The 21,518-nt window shown below is 44.4% G+C and overlaps 2 protein-coding genes across 2 annotated transcripts; both read left to right on the forward strand.

Annotated features, from left to right (window-relative positions):
- Positions 1-42: 42 nt before the first annotated feature.
- Positions 43-15,226, forward strand: LOC126528001 (XK-related protein 6-like). Its single transcript, XM_050175842.2, has 5 exons — positions 43-866; positions 4,213-4,418; positions 6,458-6,743; positions 7,680-7,911; positions 9,478-15,226. Exons 1-5 carry the CDS (start codon positions 457-459, stop codon positions 9,721-9,723), a joined length of 1,380 nt encoding a protein of 459 aa, XP_050031799.1. The 5' UTR covers positions 43-456; the 3' UTR covers positions 9,724-15,226.
- A 3,741-nt stretch (positions 15,227-18,967) lies between these two features.
- On the forward strand, positions 18,968-19,860 carry mRpS34 (mitochondrial ribosomal protein S34). Its single transcript, XM_050175843.3, has one exon. It carries the CDS (start codon positions 19,183-19,185, stop codon positions 19,744-19,746), a length of 564 nt encoding a protein of 187 aa, XP_050031800.1. The 5' UTR covers positions 18,968-19,182; the 3' UTR covers positions 19,747-19,860.
- The last annotated feature ends 1,658 nt before the right edge of the window (positions 19,861-21,518 follow it).

The raw sequence follows: 21,518 nt of genomic DNA on the forward strand, positions 1-21,518 counted from the left end.
CGCAGCTCACTCTGCATTCCGTCGTTCGTGGCAGTTCAAAGCGTTCGGAACATGTAGCTAGCCATCAGTCAACTGTCGCTGAGGCGTGAAGAGAACAAAAGCGCTCTTCGCGCAACAGGCAAGGATCGAGCGGCGTTATAAAAAGCAGGTGGAGAGAGGAGAGCCTAGCCTGCTGCTGGCTCGTTGCGGCTCCCTGCTGGGTACGTCACAAGGGCTCCGGTCAAACGTCACGCTCAGCCGAGGACGAAAAGGATGTGTGTGCCTGCTGTGCGGTGTGCAGTGTCGCGTTGTTGTTATAGATGACCCGCTGAGCGCTGAGCCTTTGCCGTGCCACTGGGTCACTATGTGCGGTCTGTTGCTCCGCGCTTGTGAGCTGCAGCATTAAAACATTGAGTGGTATCGCATATCGTTGCCGGCTCTAAATGGCAACCGCTGAACCTCGGTGCGGCGACAGTGATGTCAGCTTCAGAAAAGACGGACGTTTCGACTGGCCCGCGGGCCAATGGATCGACAGGCTCGAATTGCAAGTGCGAGCCCGCAGCCGTGATCGTCAAGCCGTCGGTGCGGACGGCGTTCAAGCAGCGCAAGTACACGATTCTCGACGGGCTGTGCGTGCTTTGTTCGGTGGGCAGCTTTCTGTTCGACACCGGCTCGGACATCTGGGTTGCGTACCGACACTACAAGGACGGCAGTTATTGGTATTTTGGGTTGACAGTCGCCTTTATCATGGTGCCCGCAACGATCATGATGGGCTTTAGCTTTAGGTGGTATTTGCTAGATCTCAAGCAGCACCAGAAGCACCCGTCCAAGCTTCAGTGGTTCGTGAGGACTGCCTTTCACTTGCTACAACTGGGACAAGTCGTCAGGTGAGCGAATCTTTCTGTTCTATGCACCTGGCAAAACCTTTTTGTGGCACTGGAAGTTCATCCATCAGAAACGCTCGTGTTTGGTGAATGTGCCGGGCGAAGGCCTTAAGAGATATGAGGTCGAAATATTTAGTAAACTGGAAAACAAGAGAACGTACTATTTATAGGTTGTTTCACTGTGTGTAGAGTGTGATAAACCACGTCCTTGCACAATGCAGGAAGCGCCATGATAAACCTTATCAGTGTGGCCGTGCGACTGCCGCGTTTGAAAGCATACCCTTATCTTTTGCTCGTTTATTGAAACTGTTACCGTCAGGTGATCATTCAGGATGATCGCCATTATCTGTGAATTTCACTCGTGATGAGGAATGCATGGATAGGTTCATGTGCAGGTACATAAGCTGTCATGAGAGAGAATTGGTAGGTGTTGACACTGTATATTGCCACAATTATTAAGGTGCACGCCGTAAGTGGCTTATACCCCTGATGGCCTTGAAAAAAACATGTCGACCAGTCCAGTGGTCCAAAAACTATCATCATCAGCAATGACTCGTCCTAAGCAAGCAAAAAATGTAATGGCTCATTCCTCTCGTAATACAAAGGCTACAAGCACTCAGCAAAGTGAAGCGTACAGTGCATACATTCATTGGAATCATGCATTCAATGTACAGAAATGTGGCGTCTAGTCGAGTTGTAAAAAAAAAAAAAAAAACGACACTTGACTTTCTCAATGGCCCTAGCCCCATTAGGCTGAGGCTACAAGCACTCTGTAAAGTGAAGTGAACAGTGCACATATTCATTGAAATCACCCATACAACACACAGAACAGCATACGTTTAAATCCTCTGCTGAGAGGATGCAACGTAAAGTCAAAGAGAAACGTCGTTGCCGTAAGTCTGACCCTGCTATACGAGCCCGCGAAGCTGCAGCTAAGCATTGAAAACAAGCCGAAGAAGCTGAACCGCGAAAGCAGCAATGCGACGATGCGAGACGGCGCATTACCAAGTATGCAGCACACTTCTGCCTTCACGCGTTCCAGAAGTGTAACGTGCTGCCGAACTTTTCGTTGAACACTATACTAGCTATGTTGTTACATTGCTGGTATTGATGTGCTTTTTTGCTAACAAGTGTGTTGTTCGAATGCTGTGCTAGAGCTACACGCATTGAAAGCAATGCAAAGCTTTCAGCATATTTTCATTTATAATCTTTAACACATAATTGCAATTGAACATGTACAATGTATTTGTTGCTTTAATGTGAGCAGTTTATGTCATTGATTTATCAACTGACTCCTGCTTCCATAGCCACTGATTACGGGGGAGCTCCAGGGCTCAAGCCCGCACCGAAGTTTTACTGCGAGTGGAGAGAAGGGGGTTGAAGGGGGTCAAAATAAATGAAACCAATGGCATAACATACACTTTGACAAGTAACTAAACTATTGAATTATGGAGTCGCATGGCTTTATGCTAATAATTCTAGTCATAAGTTGTATTGAGGAAATTTTATATATTGTGTAATCTTTATATACATTGTCTTGTATGTTCTCAACTGACCTCTTGTCAGGGAAAGATTTCTTGATTGTATCTTTTTGTATAAAAAACTTTAACGACACGTTACGTGGCTTTTTTTATGAATGTGTATTTCTGCAGCCTCATACACACAGAAGACATATATCTCACTGACGTGTTTAACTGAATCCGCTTGTCGCATGGCTCATCTGAGAGATGCCAGTCTCTTGGTGGTGCGAGGGGACTCAGGCTGTCAAATTGAACTGTCTCCTACTATGAGGTCTTGTAAATACTCATATAAGGCCGTCAGTTCAGCGAACAATTCTTGGAGGGCACACAAAAATTTTTCAGACCCTGACCCCCCCCCCTCACCTCTTGTAAAAATGAAAACTTTCCGCCTATGCCTGCTCCACACCCCCTGCTCAAAGCCGTGGCGGTTTTGGCGTTGCATTGGAAAGCCCGATTGCATGGGATCGAATCCGAGCCATGGCCGCTGCATTTTGATGGCAGCAAAATGCAAAAACGCCCGTGTACCATGCATTGGATGCAAGTTAAAGAAACCCAAGTGGTCAAAATTAATCCAGTGTCCCCCACTACAGTATACCTCATAATCAGATTGTGGTTCTGGCGCATAAAAGCTTAGAATGTTACTTAATTGCCCTCTAATTGCATTTGAATGCTTAGCCACCGATGTTGCCTTGTTACCTATGTAGCAGAACTGTTTTCTTTTCATTTGGTCGGGTTTCTTGCTGTTCCTATTTTCAATGACAATATACACATAATCCAAATCAACAAGACATCCCAAGTTCAGCAGGATGTTTAGTGCTTCTGCTGTTGTTGTACCACCACTGATGCGCTTTGTCTGACTTTTGTGTGTCCCTCTTGTCCTAGTAGCAGTTGTTCGTGGAGTGCTTGTAGTATTTTTGACTTTTTCACATTGTTACCGGTGGTGCTAATGCTAGATTGGCACATATCTGCGGTAGCAGCAGCAGCAGCAGCAGCAGCAATACAGGCTTTCTATCATAGTCAAAATTCGTCACAGGCTCAAGGTCCCAACCTTTTCTATAAGCTTCAGTCACTGCCTCTAGTGCTGTAAGAGATGGAGAAAAAGGTGGTGTTACAAGTATCATAGTATATACATGGGTGCACCAAATGCAAATTATGCAAATCCAGATAGAGAAGACGTTGTCAAGACATTTGTCACACAAGGTGCTACATACAGACATGCTACCCTTATTTCTTCTCAATGAAGCTTGCACTTCCGCCCCTTGTCAGTGACCTAACTTTTGTTTTTATACGAAATCAGCATGTATGCGATGCTGTGCTGCAAGGATGGCACGTCACTCAATGAACGACATGAGTTGTGTGTTTTGAAACTGTCATCGGTGCAGTGTTCTGCTTATACTGCTCAGTCAGATAGCTGGTGTCCATATGTGCAAGTTGGGTATGGGCTTCTATTTTTAAGAGAGCCCATATGGGTTGGGTTTCCTTTATAACTTAGTGCCACTCCTAGGTAGATTTTTTTTCATTTCCTTTACACTTTTTCCTTTCATAAAGACTTGGTCCAATTCACTGCGAACATATATGTTTACTGTGAACATAACATTGACTGGGAACCAGGGGTGGATCCTGCTGCATGGTTAGCACTGTCAACGCCAATGTGCCGGCATTCTCAGAGGTGGCTTGGGCCCCCAGTGCCCCTCTCTGGATCAGCCCCTGCTGAGAACGTATATGAACTATAAGCACTCACAAACTTTCCTATGGACAACTGATATTCTTGCTTTGCTTATTGCGGCTACAGCGTGGGCAGCACGGTTGAACTTGATATGTGAATGCAGATATGTGGACGCTCTCATCTATGGCCTTAAGAGCGCCCGCAGCAAGTCGGAGCAGCGCGAATTCTACAGACGGAGCGCGGAGGAAGACGTCGACGCCAGCATGCTGCGCCTCTTTGAGTGCTTTATGGAGGCCACGCCGCAGCTGATTCTGCAGATCTGCATCCTTGCCAGGGACTATCCGCATCAGGAGGAAGACTTTTGGACAAGTCAGTTGGTCCCCAGAGATGTGGGGTTTTTTTGTCCTTTGTTTGGAAACATGCCAAGGTGGAGGAGGAGTAAAGAATAGTTATTGGATCATAAAACAACTGCTTCTTTAAAAGAACAAGTCTCTTCCTGCTTACATGAGAAGGGGCTTTCAGTCCAGTCCAGTGCACCTATGGCTTTCGCTGTCTTCTGGGCCCACCACATGAGCTGTCACTGCTCACACGGGTCTGAGCTAAACAGCACAGCCTCTCACTGCTCGGGTGTGGGGTTAGAAATTTACAGAACTACCTGTGTACAGGGTGTCCCACATAACTTGAGCCAAGAATTTAAAAATGAAAGACACGTCGGAAGCGAATCGAAGTGAACGCATACGATTCACAATAGCCTATAGTAACTCAGAAAATTTTTGTTTTCCACATAACTCACTAATAAGTTTAATTACCCAACTTTTTAATTATTGGCTGAGGACCTCAAGTATGATATGCAGATTTGTAGAGCACCTTCAGAAACCACCGATAGAGTTGTTTCCTTTACGATACGTCTCACGTAGTCCATTTTTCCGGGTTGCAAAGAAAGCCAGCGAAAAATGAAAAAAGCCACGTGACGGAGCATTTGCGCAGTGGTATTGTGCTGCTCTCAAGTGTGTGTTCGGTGAGCAAGGTCAGCTGCATCATGACTGGTGACGAGGAAGTGGCAGGGCATTCTTATCTCATCGGCAGCACTCGGCCAGCAGCATGTATTTTCGCCATCATCCGATGGGAGCCGACCTTGTTCACTGAACGCATGCTTCAGAGCAGCACGATACCACTGCACAAGTGCTCCGTCACATGACTTTTTTAGTATTTCGCGGAGTTTCTTTGCAAACCGGAGGAAAGGACTGTGTGAGATGTATCGTAAAGGAAACAACTCGATCGGAGGTTTCTGAAGGTGCTCTACAAATATGCGTATCATACTTGGGCTCCTCAGCCAATAATTAAAAAGTTGGGTAATTAAACTTAATTAATTAGCGAGTTATGGGGAAAACAAAAAATTGTCTGAGTTACTATAGGCTATTGCGAATAGTATGCGTTCAGTTCAATTCACTTCCGATGTGCCTTTCATTTTTAAATTCTTGGCTCAAGTTATGTGGGACACCCTGTATACTAAGCATAGCCATGTAGTGTGGTAGAAGGAGGCCTAGTCTCCACATAGGGGGCATTTGTATGAGTATAGGGTGGTGTGTATCACGTTTAATAGGCCTAAATGGGTGTATGTGTTGGTTTGAAATTGTCGTTGTGTCACTGCCCCCTCACGTATGAGAGGCCATGGAAACCAGCGGCACTGCGAGGTTGTTTTTACAGGGCTTCTTAAAGGAAGCTTATAGCAGAACTATGTTTATTTTGCAGTCCGTTAACCTATATTGAAGTGTGCAGATCCTTCTGATACTAAACACTACTGTAACAGTCCGAGCCAGCACCCATGCTCCAGACTATTGTGTTCAACACATATTTAGATCTCGCTCCCTTTACCCACTAATCCATGCACGCACTGTCTACTTCATCATTTTTCACTTGTTTTGTGTATGTTACACTGGTATGACCAGTGTGGTGTGCTTACTGGAACACTCAAGGGTTGCCCTATGAATTCATTGACATATTTTTGTGCAGGATAGGGCAGACAGCACAAAACTACAGGCACAGCATTTTTGCTTGTCATTTTGCGTTGTTATCTGTCCTATGCTGTAATAAAAATCGAAGTGTTATATTAATTATGCATGTGTGTTTTGTTTTGCATGCAAGTTTAACATGATAATTAGCCTGAACCAACATTTTGCTTGTTGACACAGTCATGATTAGATTCCAGTTTAGTGAAAGTGAGTATCAAGAATAGGAGCTTACATACATTGTTGTGCATTTATGTCCTTTCCTTGCATCCATGTCTCATTTATACTGTGTTTGAGTGCGGTTATGGCACACATGGGAACAGCCTGAAGTAATGACGTTGCAGCTCTCCATGCTAGGTGCCTCACTGTCCTCACACACAGTTAACCTCTCTCCATTAGTGGTGGCACAGAACGTGTCCATCGTGACATCCCTGGTGTCAGTGGCCTGGTCCCTGGCCTCGTACAACAAGTCGCTGCGGCTGGTCATCGAGGACAAGGCGAACATGCGGTGGCGCGGTGCGGCCGTCTACTTCCTCTGGCGCCTCTTTGTCATCGTGCCTCGAGTGCTGGCCCTGGGGCTGTTCGCTTCTCTGTTCCCACTCTACATGTTCCTCGTCTGCGGCTTTCGCTGGCTGATCATGTCTGCCTGGATCATCTCCATGAAGACACAGTTCTACGAGAACAGGTCAGGGCAGCTGGAATCTTGGCCTGCCCTTTGTATATATTCTGTTTCCTTTAGGCATAAAACGATTACTCAAAATGTTCTAGGTGTTTTCCTTGCCGGAACTACTGGGTTACTTGCACGAGGTACTGAAGGAAAACTTTGAACCTGTCAGCATTGTTAGATTATCTTTGTAGAAGCCTCAAAGTGTTTGTTTCATGCTAAGAGATAACTTAGACACACGGTAGGTTAGAGCTGAAGGGACCTCGCAGTTCTTCCAGCGCTCTGTTTGTTACAGGTGCGGCCTCTTTTGGAGGCATCTTGAACTGCTTTGGAAATATCGGAGCGCGTGTTATGCCTAGTGCTGCTGCTTGTAGCACAGTGGATGACTGAGCTAGATATTGGTTCATACCTGAGAATACTCATCCTTTGTATATGCAGTAAAAAAAAAAATTTCCGACGATTACGATACTCCCAAATGCAAAATTTGAGCTCAGCTTTATACGTGTTTTCATTTCACAATATATTGAGGCTAAGAATTTGAGACTGAAATCACCGTGGAACGCTAACATGATAAGCGGCGCCAGAGCCAGCTGTGGAGGACGATGACAACGAAGGCGTGAGCGGTATATTGAGGCGAAGAATTTCCTACTAAAATCACCGCACCGACTGGCTGTCAGCGCCTTCAAAGAGGGAGGGGCAGTATGGCACCGCTAGCATGATGAGCGGCAGCGGAGCCAACTGTGGTAGAAGATGATGACGAATGCACGAGCAGCAGCATGAGTGCATTCGCACAGTTATGCCGATGCTCAACCCAGGAATGGGTGCCTAAGAGCCGCACTCTAAATATTCTGTTCTGAGTTGGCATCTGTCTGCAGTAGCTATCTGCAGTGGTGACTCTCGTGGGCTGTGGTGTAGATCTTCCCCTTTTGTTTAAGAATTCTGCACCTAATATTGCAGGGTGGAGGAGCTTGTGTACAACCTGGTGCTCGGTGTGGTGTTCATCTTCTGCTACCTAAACCCAGTGGACACTCCAACTCGGTTTCGCATGTCTGCCTTCTACGTGGGCACCTTCATTGAGAACAGCGTCCTGCTTGGTGTCTTCTATGTATACAGTCCACAGGACATCTGGTACAAGGTTCCTGCAGTGCTCGGTGGAACGCTCTGCTTTTTTCTTGGCATCACCTTCATGGTAAGTGTGTGTGTGTGTGTGTGGTTTTGTGGAGAAGGAGGCACATGTGCTTAGAATAATGTTACAAGTGAAACTACAAACGTAGGTTACAGTTCTCAAGTAGCAAATACAGTAGAACCTCGTTGATACAGTCCCGTTTCATACACAAATGAAAATGCCAGCGCTGACTCAGTTCCCTTTTCTGGTGCCAGCAAATATTCTTGCAGGTCAAATATTCACAGCTATCGTCGCCTTCCCTATTGTGATGAGCATCTTCACGTACCTGTGTCACGGTGTGCGTGGCGTAGTGCTGTTCGACGCATACTGCACACTTTTAATTGGCAATAACCCAAACCTGCTGCCGTTTCCTCCTGCAGACAGTGTGAAGGGAGCGTCGTGTTTCGCTCGTATTCCAGTGTTTGCCCACCTCGGTTTGGTTTCGGTTTCCTGCTGCCATCTTGAAATATTACACTGTAAGAAAATGACGACGCGCAACTAGGGCCACTCAGGCCTCACCCAGCTCAGCGAGCACCCCGTAGTTGTACGATACTGCAATTATTCATGCAATGCTTTGCATTATGTAGATGTCAACTGCAGTTGAGTCTGCCGAACTTATTAGTGACCTCGGATTGTATGTTTTCTTGGTTATTACATTCTTTCTCTCCTTTTCTTTCGGAACGTATGTACGAGGTTCCACTGTAGCTCTTCTACTAAGAACAAAGGCTCAGCATGCAAGTAAAGTTGTGAATATGAAATACAGGTGGCAAAACTATCTTTGAATTCCCGAAGCTCAGCACAACATCAAATGTATTGCAGCGTTGACTGGTTGAGGCTAGCTAGCTGTTGACTGTTGAAGAGGGGATAGGTTACGTATGCAAGCACATTCCATGTTTACATGCAATGTAATAACTGAATGTTAAGAAAGACACAATTTCATTGCATTTAAATAGGAAGTAAATTCATAATTCTATCATCTTGTGTGGAACCATATCAACCCAAAATGTGTGTTGCTAAAGCTTTTGACAACACACAATGACTTCGTCAGATTTGCAATTTTTTGTATGGAAAACAAGTAAATTTCAGGCTTCATTTAAGATTTCTCTTGCTTTTGCTTAAGAAATGGCAGTTTAGTTCTGATTTAACATTGTGCCACTCTAGCCTGTCTTGGTAACATCATAGCACATGCACTCAAGAAGGTCGCCTATACGACAAGAAAAAGACCAGCGCACATAGCTGTTTGTGTGCACGCATTGCCTTGTAATCATGACCATACATTACCTTAATTTCTCATTACCATGATCTTCCAGCCTGACATGCTATTTCTCTTTAGCACCTCTTTGAAGCAGCGTAGGAATCAAAATTTCAGCTTTCATTCTTCTTTACTTGTGAGGAGTATGGAAAGTTCTGCCATTCTCAAACACAAAGCATGGTGTGAAATTCAAGAACATGCTATATTCTTGCCTATTAACTTGGAAGTCAGTACGACTTCACAAGCAAGGGTCAGGGGTTGAACGTTTAGAGCTTCGGATGCCCCCATAGGCCTAGGTTCACTTCACAAGCGTATCTACATAGTATTTGTCAATGCAGGTGATCTACTATCTTCTCCTCCACCCTACGAGCAGCATTCCGCTGGTGCTGCGCCGTAACCAGTGTCTTCCGGTACCACGAGTGCAGATCCGCGAGGAGATTCTCAAGGCCAGCGCGCTCGAGAATGACATGGCCAGCCACCTCGAATCTCTCACCACACAGTCTCCGCCCAGTGAAGACGACTGCAGCTGCTCCTGCAAAACAGACAGTAGTGCACGAGACAGCCACAATAAGGTTGACGTTTAACCAAGAGTGCCAATTAGGCCAGGGCCACTGGTGGAAGGTTTGCGTTGCAGTGACCCAGCAGTCACTGATAAGGTGGCTCTGCATATGGAAAGATTTTTGAAGAGCTGTATGGAGGAAGGATTTCGCACAATATACTTGACTTGTCTGCTTTTTCAAAATGGCACTACCACATAGGCTCGCACAGACAGAGTTAGATAACACCAGCAAGTACAAAACAAGCCAACTTCTGACTGGCTGTGTCTTTACACGGCTGAGCGGGAGTTGTTGCTTCATTCACGAAAACGTGGCTTCTGTTTGCCTCCTAAAGTACTTCCATTACACCTGTCTCTACAGTGTTCAGAACATTTTCATGAATGTAACGAAATTTTTCTTCATTTTTCCATAATTGCCAGCCGAGGTTTGCACTTTGTTTTATATTTAAGACCATAAAAAGCACAACATTTCTTTCCTCTCCAGTTCCATTTTTCAAGTTAACATATGCTCCACCATCAGGCAACTAAGCTATGTGGAGAAACCACCTTGTCAGTGACTTGTACCACTAAAACGTAAACATGATAACGTCAGAAGTGAAGTTGGGCTGCAGTGCGCGTGACAGTTATCAATGGGCACCTCAACAACCTCAACATTGTATGAAGCAGTCACCAATGACAACGGCTGTCAATTTAGTAGCGGGTGCATTGAATGGTTCCACTGGTCACCATGCAGCAAACTCCTGTTGGTGACAGCCTTGTGCCACTGTAGTTCTTCGCTGCTGTCACTGCTTGGACCAGAGTTTCAGGCTGCACACAGTGTTTGATGACGATAGTGTCTGAGCTGGAGGATGGTTGCCATATGTCTTTCTCTTATGACCCCCTTGTACAGGCTGTCATGTCGTGGGTCACACGTACAGCCTGCTGAGTTTTAAGTAATATAGTTTGAGTGTCAACCGCATGGAATGTCAGTGCCTTATGACGGTGAGGAGCGGCGAGATTGACAATAGTGTATGCAAGCATACAAAGCACTCTCCAGCATAAGCATCGTCTGCTACGTTATTTGCTTCATGAGTGTACGTGTCCTATTTTTGTTATTCGTGAGCTCGCGTCATTCACTGACAAACCTCATATGCACCAGTAACAGCCCCTTCACGTATCTTTTTTTCTTTTAGTCCATGGCACATTCGTGGGTCTAGCAGTACGAAAGAATAATGGAAAATGGATTGCAGATGACACATCATAGCCATGGAGGTGCTTGTCTTCACACCGGATCTTTTGTAAACAAAACTGCACAGATAACCCTGGAACATCATGTGTCCTTCTAAAGCGATAAATGTAGCAGAAGATGCTTGTACTAAAGTGTGCCTTGCACGCATGTGCCTAGTATCCCCACTCTCAACGCATCTTGCCGTTATAAGACGCTGTATTGCTGAATTTGCTGCCGCTTCAAACGCTGCTAGTTTTAATTGTTAGATGCGTTAGTCGTACTTGGATAACTTGTGATCATGCCTCAGGGTTCAACTTACTGCACTGCACTCACTTGCCACTTAGTTTGTATTTAGTGGATTTTGCTGCAGTGAAGCCTCAGTATAGTGAACCTCAACTTGCGTAAACTACATATGCATGATATATAAACACTTTGTTTTTCCTTTTTTTCTTTTCCTGGTTCGAATTCACCTGAACACTGTGTGCCCTTTTCCGCATTTTAGTGAGCTGATCTTGTTTTGCAGTTTCGATTTAATGATGTCTGTCCTATTCACTTGCACGTACGAGCACCCACAAAAGTTTATGAGACACGGGATTTGTGAAAAAACTGAATTCCCATGTTGCCTGGGCTCATAGCCTCAAATTTAAAGTTTCGACGCGAGTCCTTGCGATTTAAACAGTGATTCATTAAAGGAATGCCATGCATTAACAGTGGTACAGTAGCTAGCTGGGCGGGTCGGTACATCTGCATTATTACTTACAGTTCGAACAAATCAAACACGGACAAAGAAGAGGAATGTAACACAGGCACTCGTGTTATGTCTCTCTTCTTTTTCCATGTTTGATTTGTTCACGCTGTAAGTAATAATGCCTTAACAAAGCAGAGGTTCACAGGTATCATGGAACCCATGTCCCGTATACATTTGTGGCCGGCTGTACCTAGAGCTTTCGTGACGAATGCAAGGAGGGCACCATTCGGCAGTGAACCCATCATTTGTGTGCATTCTCTTGCAAGGAAATATTGCCAGTGAACTAATTTTTACTGCTTAAACATAGAGACTTCAACTTAATGAAATTTGGAAATATTAACGAAGTTCTTCACTGTTAGTACAATTTTTTATGTTGAGGTTGGGTCGTGTGCTCGTATGAGGTGTTCAACGTTGAGGTGGTACGTAATCGTTGAGCATTGCTTGTAGCGTGTGTCTGCATCTAATCTTTGAGATTGCTTCATCGTGAAGTGCGATCATACATTCATTATTTTAAACTTCATATAGCCTCAAAATATACTGGTGCAAGCCAGTAAGCTCTGACGATGGGAGCTACTTCCTGTTATGAGTTTTTTGGCAGCTCCTAACTAAAGAATGGGCAGTGGTTTATGCATTTATAACCTCGTAAAAGGAGTCCTTATTGATATTTCTGGATCATTAACAGTGATCTACACTACACTTGGGTTTAATGGTACAATGCTTGTATTGCAATTAGTAGTTCAAAGTATAAAACAATAAGAAAGGTCACTTAATGGGCGTATACATGACAGCAAAAGTATTCTGAACAAATAACAAAATACATGACTTCCTCGTGACTGCATCACACAACTTGAAATTAAGGTGAACAATGCAGTTGTTGTATGGGGAAGTATTCACTTCAATTTTTCATTTGACAGTCAATATGTTTTCAGCAAAGAAAGCTAGTTTATTCGCAGGTGTCGTGCCCCAATGATTTTTCGATTGGGGATACGTTTTTCATGTATCAAGGCGATGTCAATGACGCATCACATTATACATGTAATGTGGCGTTACACGACAAAAGGAACATTTTTTTAACTGCTTGCTTGAGATGGCTTTGATGTCCAAATGAAGTTCTTGCACAGTGTTGCTTTGAAGGCAGCTATCGCAGTAAATTTTGTTTCAGAACAAAAGGAAATAGTCTTGTTTGCGTCGCAGTGATGATTAGAGAGTTTTAGCATGTCACGATCGCTGCCACTTTGTATACCTACTAGATCTGCTTGTGTTAACTAAGATGTGGCTAGCGTACAGCGTGCGAAAAGATCTCTATTCCAAGGTCATGGATGCCGATAGTCAATTCATCCTGTATACATTGTTTTTTTTTCTTCTTCAAATTGCTGAAAGAACTCCCAACCCTGCACATTAGATCTGTGCATAAACGGTTGATCCTCAATTTAATTAACGCAGATATAATGAATTCTTTTATATAACGAAGTAACTTTTCTTGTTGATAGCAGCTTATAATGAATGTTGAATATAACAAGTATTTTCATGTTAAATGTGACTTTGTTACAACATTGTTTAACAGTAATTATGCAGCTAACACTGGATGCCAGCTCAAGGGTGACTTCCAATGCCTTGTGGTATTTAGTTGAAATTAGGTTTCAAGCAGTTTCGGAAGTCTGTTGCCAAGAACTGGCTTTCTAGTCATCTTCTATGGTGCTCAGTTTGCTAAGCTTTAACTGCTTAATTTGTTTTGGGTGTCTCGTATCTTTTTCTTCTTCTTTCCAGAATATATGTTTTAACTTTTTCTTGCTCAGAGTCTTGTGCTTTTAAGTGTCTTTTTTGGTGGTTACGTTATGCAAGTTCTGTTGCTGTTGTTTTGCTACTCTTTGCATAGTTGAACAAACATTCTTGGAACGCTTTAGAATACATTTTAATGCTCGGATTTACATATCGAAGGAGTGTTTCTGGTCAGAGCATTTATAGAAGTGGAATTGATTCCACATAAGTGACTTCTTTAACACATTGTTGAACAGAGATGATGGTCTTCTAATAACAGTGGTGGGGACTGTATGGGTGGAAGTAGCTTTCTTATCGTGGTTTTGACAGCAGTAAATCCACCCTTACTGACTCTGGCCATGAATGTTTCATTTTTTAATGTGTGTGTGTGTGAATTAAGTGTACTGCTCAGAGACATATGTACAGTCCGAGTCGTGATAACAAGAGAACTCCTGGTTGCAATCTTGAAAGGTCGCCACTGATGGCCGAGTTTGAGCACAAGCTGTCGACTTCTACCAGGTTATTTCTCTATTGACTAATAAACTGAACACTACTTTGTTAAACTGAACACGAAAGGAAGAAATACCACTGTAGGTTCTCTTTGAGCTGAAGATAAAGGAACATTGGAAATATGTCCATGATGCCAGACGTTCATCCTGCGTCGAATCAGTGGAAGACTAAAAGGTCCTGAACAGTTGAGCCTGCTGAACGATACAGAGGGTACAGTTTTCCCAGAAGTTACACAATCTCTGTAAAACAAACCTGCCACCTGTGGTCTCACCCCTGACACAGGGCTACTTATTGTAGCAGAGGACATCCTAAAGGGTGATTTTTAATGTGCTGAGGGACACTGTGCTGTACGGTAATACCAATAACAGTTTGTTTACCTTGTGTGTGATGACAGCGTGCCAATAACTGTATCATTTGCATATTGTGTTTGCATCAACACATGCCATTGTATTCAAGGGACATTGTTAACGTTTCAATGCCTGAAGTGTCTGGACGTTGCCAAACTATGCACAAGATTGAGAAACAGAATGGTGAAACTCGCAAAAATCGATTGCCCATATTTTCTTGTTAACAGTGCCACTGCTTACACGTGTTGTTTTTGCGTAGTTGTTTCTCTGTATTTAGGTTTGCCTGAGGGGGCTCTGTGTTATTTGTTATGGTCGGTAGTCTTAGGAAAGATGTAGAAAGAATAGTAATTTGTCTACAAAAGCAGCACCGTTGTAAACTTAATGCTTCACTGTAGTACTACTTAGCCAATATAGTTAGACGCACATTTGCTTTGGCTAACATGCACGCTATCGAATTAGCTTATCTTTTCAGTCGTTTTTCACTCTGGCTGAACAACTCAGTGATAGGTTATTTAAAGACCGATCATTTATTCTGAAGGATGCCTATTTAGACACAAACCAAACTGCCAAGAAGTGTTGCCAAAGCAGAACAGTGCAATATTGTATTTATACAGGTAGCTATTCACTTTGGCAATTTTAATAATACAAAGTGCGCAGTTTTCCAAGAAGTTACATGATCTCCATAAAACAAACGTGCCACTTGTGGTCTCGCCCCTGACACAGGACTACTTATTGTAGGATGCAATTGTTCCTGCAGCATGTATCTATATCTGTGATAACCGAGAACAATTCCAGCTGTTAAAGAACCTAGAAAAAGTGTTTCTTTATTAAATTTAAAAGACATTTGTTTACCGAGTTTTAGAGGTTTTTTGTGTCTGTTGTGTTTGTGGCCTTGTTGTAAGCTTGGCGTTTTGTGACACACAACATATAGAGGTTTAATAAATAGCTTTTGTTAAACTTGTTTCTGTTATTTTATTAATGATGCCTGTCAGGAGTTCTCGCAAACTTAACCCGATTCTCATTATGATACAATTTCAGTTACAGTTACAATTTTCTTGTATTCTGGTGGACCCCCTTGGAATGTCTAAATGCTGGCTGCAAAGATGAAAACAAACGCTCAAGTGCATCATTATATTGCCAAGTGTTCTTGTGCTCATTTGGGCATTCTGACTATGTCCTGACCATGGCTGAAACATCAGTTTCTGTTCATCTGGTTATCTGGTTTTGACAAGCATTTCACAAACATCCATCTGAGTACAATGCCATCTTGTTAAGCCTTTTTTTCTCTGTCTCTCTCTCTCTCTTTGTTGTTGTTTTAGATGCTACCATATCCTCGTGCAACTCCTCATAATTTATAATGCTCATTACCTTCAACTCTTTGCAATGTTAACTGCAAAGTGACTGCAAAATATTCAACTCAGATATGAAACCAGATGTGTATGGAAGTACGTGGAAATGGTTAAAGCATATCCTTGCTGCAAGCTTTTGTGAAAATTGACACCTCTGCAATTTAGATCATCGTGCTGCTGACTGATGACGAAAAGCACTCAGGAAGTGTGTTTTGAATGCAGTGAGTTGACATGAGAATCCTGGAAGCAGCGTCAACGTGCCAACATACCACGCGATGTTACGCCATCTTTTCTGCGTTTAGAACCAGAAAAGCAATTTTGACATCAAGAATTGTGAGGGGACAATTACTGTCTCTACGTACATGAAGATACTGCATTCAGCTCCTGACAGGGATAATTTAAAAAAAGAAGATTTTTTTCATGTTTGTAACACGAAGTCGGTAAGAAGAGCTGACTTAAAAGGCAGCTATGTCCTCGAGTTTTGTTCAGGTGCAAAGAAGATATGGATTAGTAGATTTGCATCTCCGCTGCAGGAGTCAATGTTTCGAAAAAAAAGAAAAGAAAAGGTTTTGTTACTCGGATGAAGACGAGCCCATGTAGTGAAATGTTGCCTTCAGGCTGGGGCTCCGCTCGTTCGCTCATTTGTCACTATAATGTGTGCATTATGAATGACCATTATTGAGCCACTAACAAAAAACATGCAGATCCAAACACAATGTTGGAATCTAAATGATGGGAACCTCATTTGACTTAGTCAAGGGACAACGCAGACACGAGCACAGCCTCGTTGCCTGTCACGGTTAGGTGTCTGCATCACAAGGACGAAGGCAGTGTATGATGTTTGTTGAGGGAAGAACGTATGTCAGAGGTGCATGCACAGAGAAGTATGACAAATATTTAGATACATTTAAGGTGTCACACCCCTTGCATCACGGTGGCACAGCCATTCTGCATAATTAATTGGCCAAGGATGGGCACACGACTAGTGCCGAAGTTGTCTACTCTGACAAATACCCAGTGGCCCAAGTTGTCCGCATATATACATATATAGACAGAAATAGTTGGCAAAGAAACAACAGTGAACGTCAAATGTGAGGAAAAAGGCAAAGAATGCAATTCGCTCTTAAACATGCTATGGAAACATTCACTATAGTTTTCTTTTGGATGCTTTGATGTCCCGAAATTGGATGCAGGTGCGAAATTTGGGCATGCCGGGTGTCGGCTTCCTTATATCCGCAAGGCGTAATTTGCATTGTTGCCGTACAGTTTAGTTCAGTGTGGTTGATGACATAAGAAATTGTGGCACGGACTTTTGTTTCAGTGATCTTTTTAAATAAAAAATATGGCGGCCTAATTGCAGCAAGAGGAGTTGCAATCGAAACAGTACAAGTAGCACTGGTTATACTGCAGGCTACTTAATTTCTGGTCCTGAGAACTGCAATTGGCAAATCTGTCAAGCATATTAGACAGTGGGTTCTTGGATGCTACAACCATGCAAGCAGCTTTCATCAAGTCAAAAGCCCCTTTTGGGCATGTACTAGAATCTGTTAAATGTAGTGAATTTGGTCGAAGTCACGTATATGAAAACACTTCGTCTGTAGGACATCAGAATCACGCCTTTATATCCGTGCACCATTTTGAGGACAAATAGGACGCCCGCCTGACGTCTAGTTTTGTATATTCGACCACAGATGTCCCTAGGACATTGCACATATACCTTTTTCGGATATTCTACCACATAAGGTTACCCCACGGGGCCTTTTTCGATATCTACGTGAATATTTGCACTCAATTGAGGCTTTTTCTTTGAGCTTCCTTGTAACAGAATTATGTTTTCTCACATGTTCGAATTACAGACCGAAACTGCAGCTCGTGTACGTCATGTGTACATTAGATCCGAAGGCCTAAAAGAATTGGGAGTGTACTACTTCTGCACATGTGCATGCATGCGTAACATGTAAACACCATGTATCTGTTCTTGATGCATGGGCATCTGCATGAGCCGTTGAATCTGTCACACAACATGGTCTGCGAACGTAATAGCTATAGACATAAATTATAGCAAGCAGTACAATCGGCCCTGCCATACATACACGAAATGTACGCAGCATGTCCTCATGATGTCCATCATGGACATGCAAGGGACATCTGCAGGACATGGAAAGTGCGGCCACTTTGTAAGAAACGAAAGACCTCCAGAGGCATCCAATACCTACCTCAGAGCTGTGCCGAAAACCAGTGATTCGAAAAGAATTTTTCTTTAAAGCAGCATTCACAATTTTTATGGCTCTAGCATAGCATTACGTTCAGCAGAAATAGGCAACAAAAGGGGTCTCCGTGGGATATTCATAAAAGCTATAGGTTATTTACAGCAAGTGTGTTTGTAGTTTATGGTTCAGAAGACAAATGTGAGCTTGTAGCCCTTCCTTCCTAGTCGAACGCCGTACTTGAAAAAGCATTACGTGCGCGTGATAGTAGAGAGTTTTAGAATAGGGGCCCCAAACGTTTTGGGGCCCCAAAGAAATAGCGTCGAAGCCACTGCGCATGCGCGAGACGCAAACTGCGTTTGGGTTTTGCGTTGGGAACGCTATTTCACCGATTTAGCGGGAGCTCAAATAGCGTTCCCAAAAGCTTTGCGTCAACAAACATGGCGGCACCCATCGAAGCGACGGCTCTAACCTAGCACCAAACTGGGTTCGATTCGCGGTAATGCGTGAAGTTCGCAAGCTAGGAGAAGTGACTGCAGTTATCGCTTTCTCTCAACTAGCGTGTGTTATCAAGATTGATTCATTAGACGCCGCTGATTCCGAATTCGAGTGTGGATTTTATGGCTCGTAGGCCTAACACGGCTAAGCTTGGCTGGTGAAGGCACGTAAAGGTGGTTTTGTTGCTACAAACTAAGCACAACTAATTGTTTGCTGCTTGAAGAATAACCTCTAAATTGTAATTAAACGCGAATACACGCAAGTCAAAATCACTATTCATATCATAAGATGGTATATTTTATTTAATTATTTTTAATCGTTTTTTTTAGACGCCGTAGTGGCGCTGTCAGCGCAAGACGCTATCTGCAAACGCAAAGCCCTATTCTAAAACTCTTCACTCCTGCGTGCCCCAATGCTAACACCCGCAAAGCTCTTTGGGGCCCCAAAATATTGGGGCCCCTATTCTAAAACTCCCTAATGGGTGAGCAAGCGCGTGTCACCGAAACCGAAACTAAGTTTCAGTTAAAATATTTATTTATAAAGCTTTGTATTTTAACAAAAGTAACGTCTCATATTTTATGCTTAGCTTTTGTAGCATACTTACGCAGACTTTGAGAACGAACATAAGAGGTGAGAGGGGCAGAGGAAGATTTGTCATCAGCAGTCGATCCGAGATTCGACTTTATCCGAGAAACATGGCGCCTTCCATGTGGTGAGCGTGCTTGATTTGCGCCTGATCCTCGTTATCATCGTCGAGAGCGGTCAGTGTTATTCTTTCCAAGCTCTCGTCTCCAGCACAGCGTGTAAGTCAGTACGCTACCTCTCGCAGTCGCGATCTGGTGAAAAGGCCGCTGCGTTTCACCATGCCTCGCATCAAGTACATTGGCTATCCGTCCCCGTACGTCGGCAAGCACTTGCTCTGGCTACTGGGCAACCTCAAGGACTTCGGCGTCGGACGCGTCATCACGCGCACCGGGTTCGAGCGCTACCCGGAGCCGTCGTACTACGTGATCAAGAAGGTCGTGCCGTACATGGACGACGCCAACCAGTACGGCGACGTGTGGGCCGAAACCGTGTACCGCGGTCGCAGAATCGGGGTCGTTCAGCTCGAGTCGCCTCAGGTGCCCGACTACAAGTTGGTGCCCAAGAGCGAAGAAGGCCGACTCCTGTCGCTTCCGGTCGCGGACCCCGTGCCCAAGGTCCTGCCCCGCTACCTCAAGATGCCGCCGTTGATGCGCATAGTCGTCGAGCGAGACCTTAAGGCTAAGGGTATCGACGACGCCGAGCCCAAGTTGCAGGCCGTCTACACCAACTCCTACTTGATGACCTATCGCATCGCGGAGGAAGGGGAAGCGCCGGACGTCGAACACACCGACATGAGGGATTACATCGCCGAAAAGTTTCGACAGGGCATAAAGGAAATTTAGGACCTCCATTTCTTCTTCCCCCTCATCCGGTGCCGTGTTTTGAAGGGAACACCATGTGGCGCCCCTGTATATAAACGCGTAGATATATGTTTAAATTACAAAGCCTAGACGAGACATTGTGTGCGTACGTTCTCATTCATGTGTTTGCAGATGCACTTTACGAAAGCCGCCTCCGCGGTGGTGGTGCTAGTATTCTACAGGACTTGGTAGGTAAACTATGGCGTTTACACAGCCTTTTCAAACATGTAAGGTAATTGATCAGGCTCTCAACCAGGTCTTTACAGAGCCTGCGTGCCCGCGCCTTGGAGCACATATTGTGTTGTGCAAAGGAGAAGCAAGCACTGACTTGGAATAGCGCCTCAGCAGAATGTGCCTTGGAAGCATTCACGTGTGTCATGCTATACGTACAGATAAACTAGCAGGAAGGTGTAAGTTGTGTTGGGCCTGAAGTGAAACGTGGTAAAAGAAAGCACTGTCAGTGGTGCTCAATAGTAGTGGATGAGAGGACAATGGTATTAGTCGGATGTCTCCGAGAGATTCAGTAAAGGAGAAATCTAGGCAAGCGCATGAAATTTATGTGCAACGGTTAGTGGAGCCTGCTGCTGAAGGTCTCTATGTATTACTTTGAAGTGGTGGGCGGTCTAACTGAAAACAAAAAAGTGGACTTAGAAAGGACATGTGATGCAAGCAACTGACCAACTTTTACTCTAAATACAACAGAATAAGGGAAGCAAGGCATTGTTTGAGGCAGAAAAAATTTGTGGGGCCGCAACATTCATATGGGGACAGATTACTAGTGAAGTTGTTTTAGGTTGCACAAATGGGCTGCATAGATTATGAAATCATAAATTTTTTTCCTACGGCACCACACTATGCCGACACCTGCTGCTGTCGCCACACCTCCCATGCATCTGCCCCAACCGATGCTGCAGCCGTGCCAGCAGCTCCGATGCGTATGACGTTACAACCACAGAAGCCTAGGCAACGTGCACAGGCGCCGTCGCCACACTCTTTCCCTCTCTCATTATTCATCAAACAGGATTTAAAAGAAATAAAGAGCATGAAGGCCAACTGGCTACACTAAGCGAACTTTCTAATTTATATACATATAAAGCGTTTCTCTTACAATGCCTAATTTATGTGGTTCCAAGTTTATTGTGCTGAAAGGTGAAAGCGACGTTGCGTCACCGAACGGGACATGGTGTAAGCACAACTTATTTTTGGAAGTTGCTGTAGTGCTTGAAGCCTGTTTCACCTCTGCTACGGATCCACCCGGTATTTAACTATCTCCGGGATCAGCCCATGCTTTCCTGTTGACGCACCGTGATATGGACGCAAGCCGATCAGGGTACCCACCCTAGCTGGAAATGCATGTCCAGTACTTCACTATCTCCGAGATCGGCGCACACATTCCTGTTACCTCTACAGACGTAAGCCGGCCTGGGTACCCCCCTGGGAACGGATGTCCGGTAGTTCACTATCTCTGGGATTGGAGCACACATTCCTGTTGCCCATACGGATGTAAGCCAGCTAAGGCACCCCCCTGGGAACGGATGTCCGGTATTTCACTATCTCTGGGATTGGTGCACACATTCCTGTCGCCTATACAGATGTAAGCCGGCCAGGCCACCCACCTGGGAACACATGCGGGGATGCATATGGTGGCCAGAGGCAAACAGCTTCACTCTAAGAAATGGGGGCGGAGGGGCGAGCAGTTATATACAGGGGTAGAGGGTACATGCAAGATGGAGCAAATTGCAGGCACATGTGAG

The sequence above is a fragment of the Dermacentor andersoni genome, chromosome 9, assembly GCF_023375885.2.
Source record: "Dermacentor andersoni chromosome 9, qqDerAnde1_hic_scaffold, whole genome shotgun sequence".
In the NCBI taxonomy this organism is placed as follows: domain Eukaryota; kingdom Metazoa; phylum Arthropoda; class Arachnida; order Ixodida; family Ixodidae; genus Dermacentor; species Dermacentor andersoni.

Bases quoted from the DNA above. Each gene is read 5' to 3' on its own strand.
- LOC126528001 (XM_050175842.2), top strand. From the start codon at position 457: ATGTCAGCTTCAGAAAAGACGGACGTTTCGACTGGCCCGCGGGCCAAT. The intron at 4,419-6,457 runs GTCAGTTGGTCC...TCTCTCCATTAG, and splicing joins GGAGGAAGACTTTTGGACAA to TGGTGGCACAGAACGTGTCC. The intron at 7,912-9,477 runs GTAAGTGTGTGT...TTGTCAATGCAG, and splicing joins TTCTTGGCATCACCTTCATG to GTGATCTACTATCTTCTCCT.
- mRpS34 (XM_050175843.3), top strand. From the start codon at position 19,183: ATGCCTCGCATCAAGTACATTGGCTATCCGTCCCCGTACGTCGGCAAG.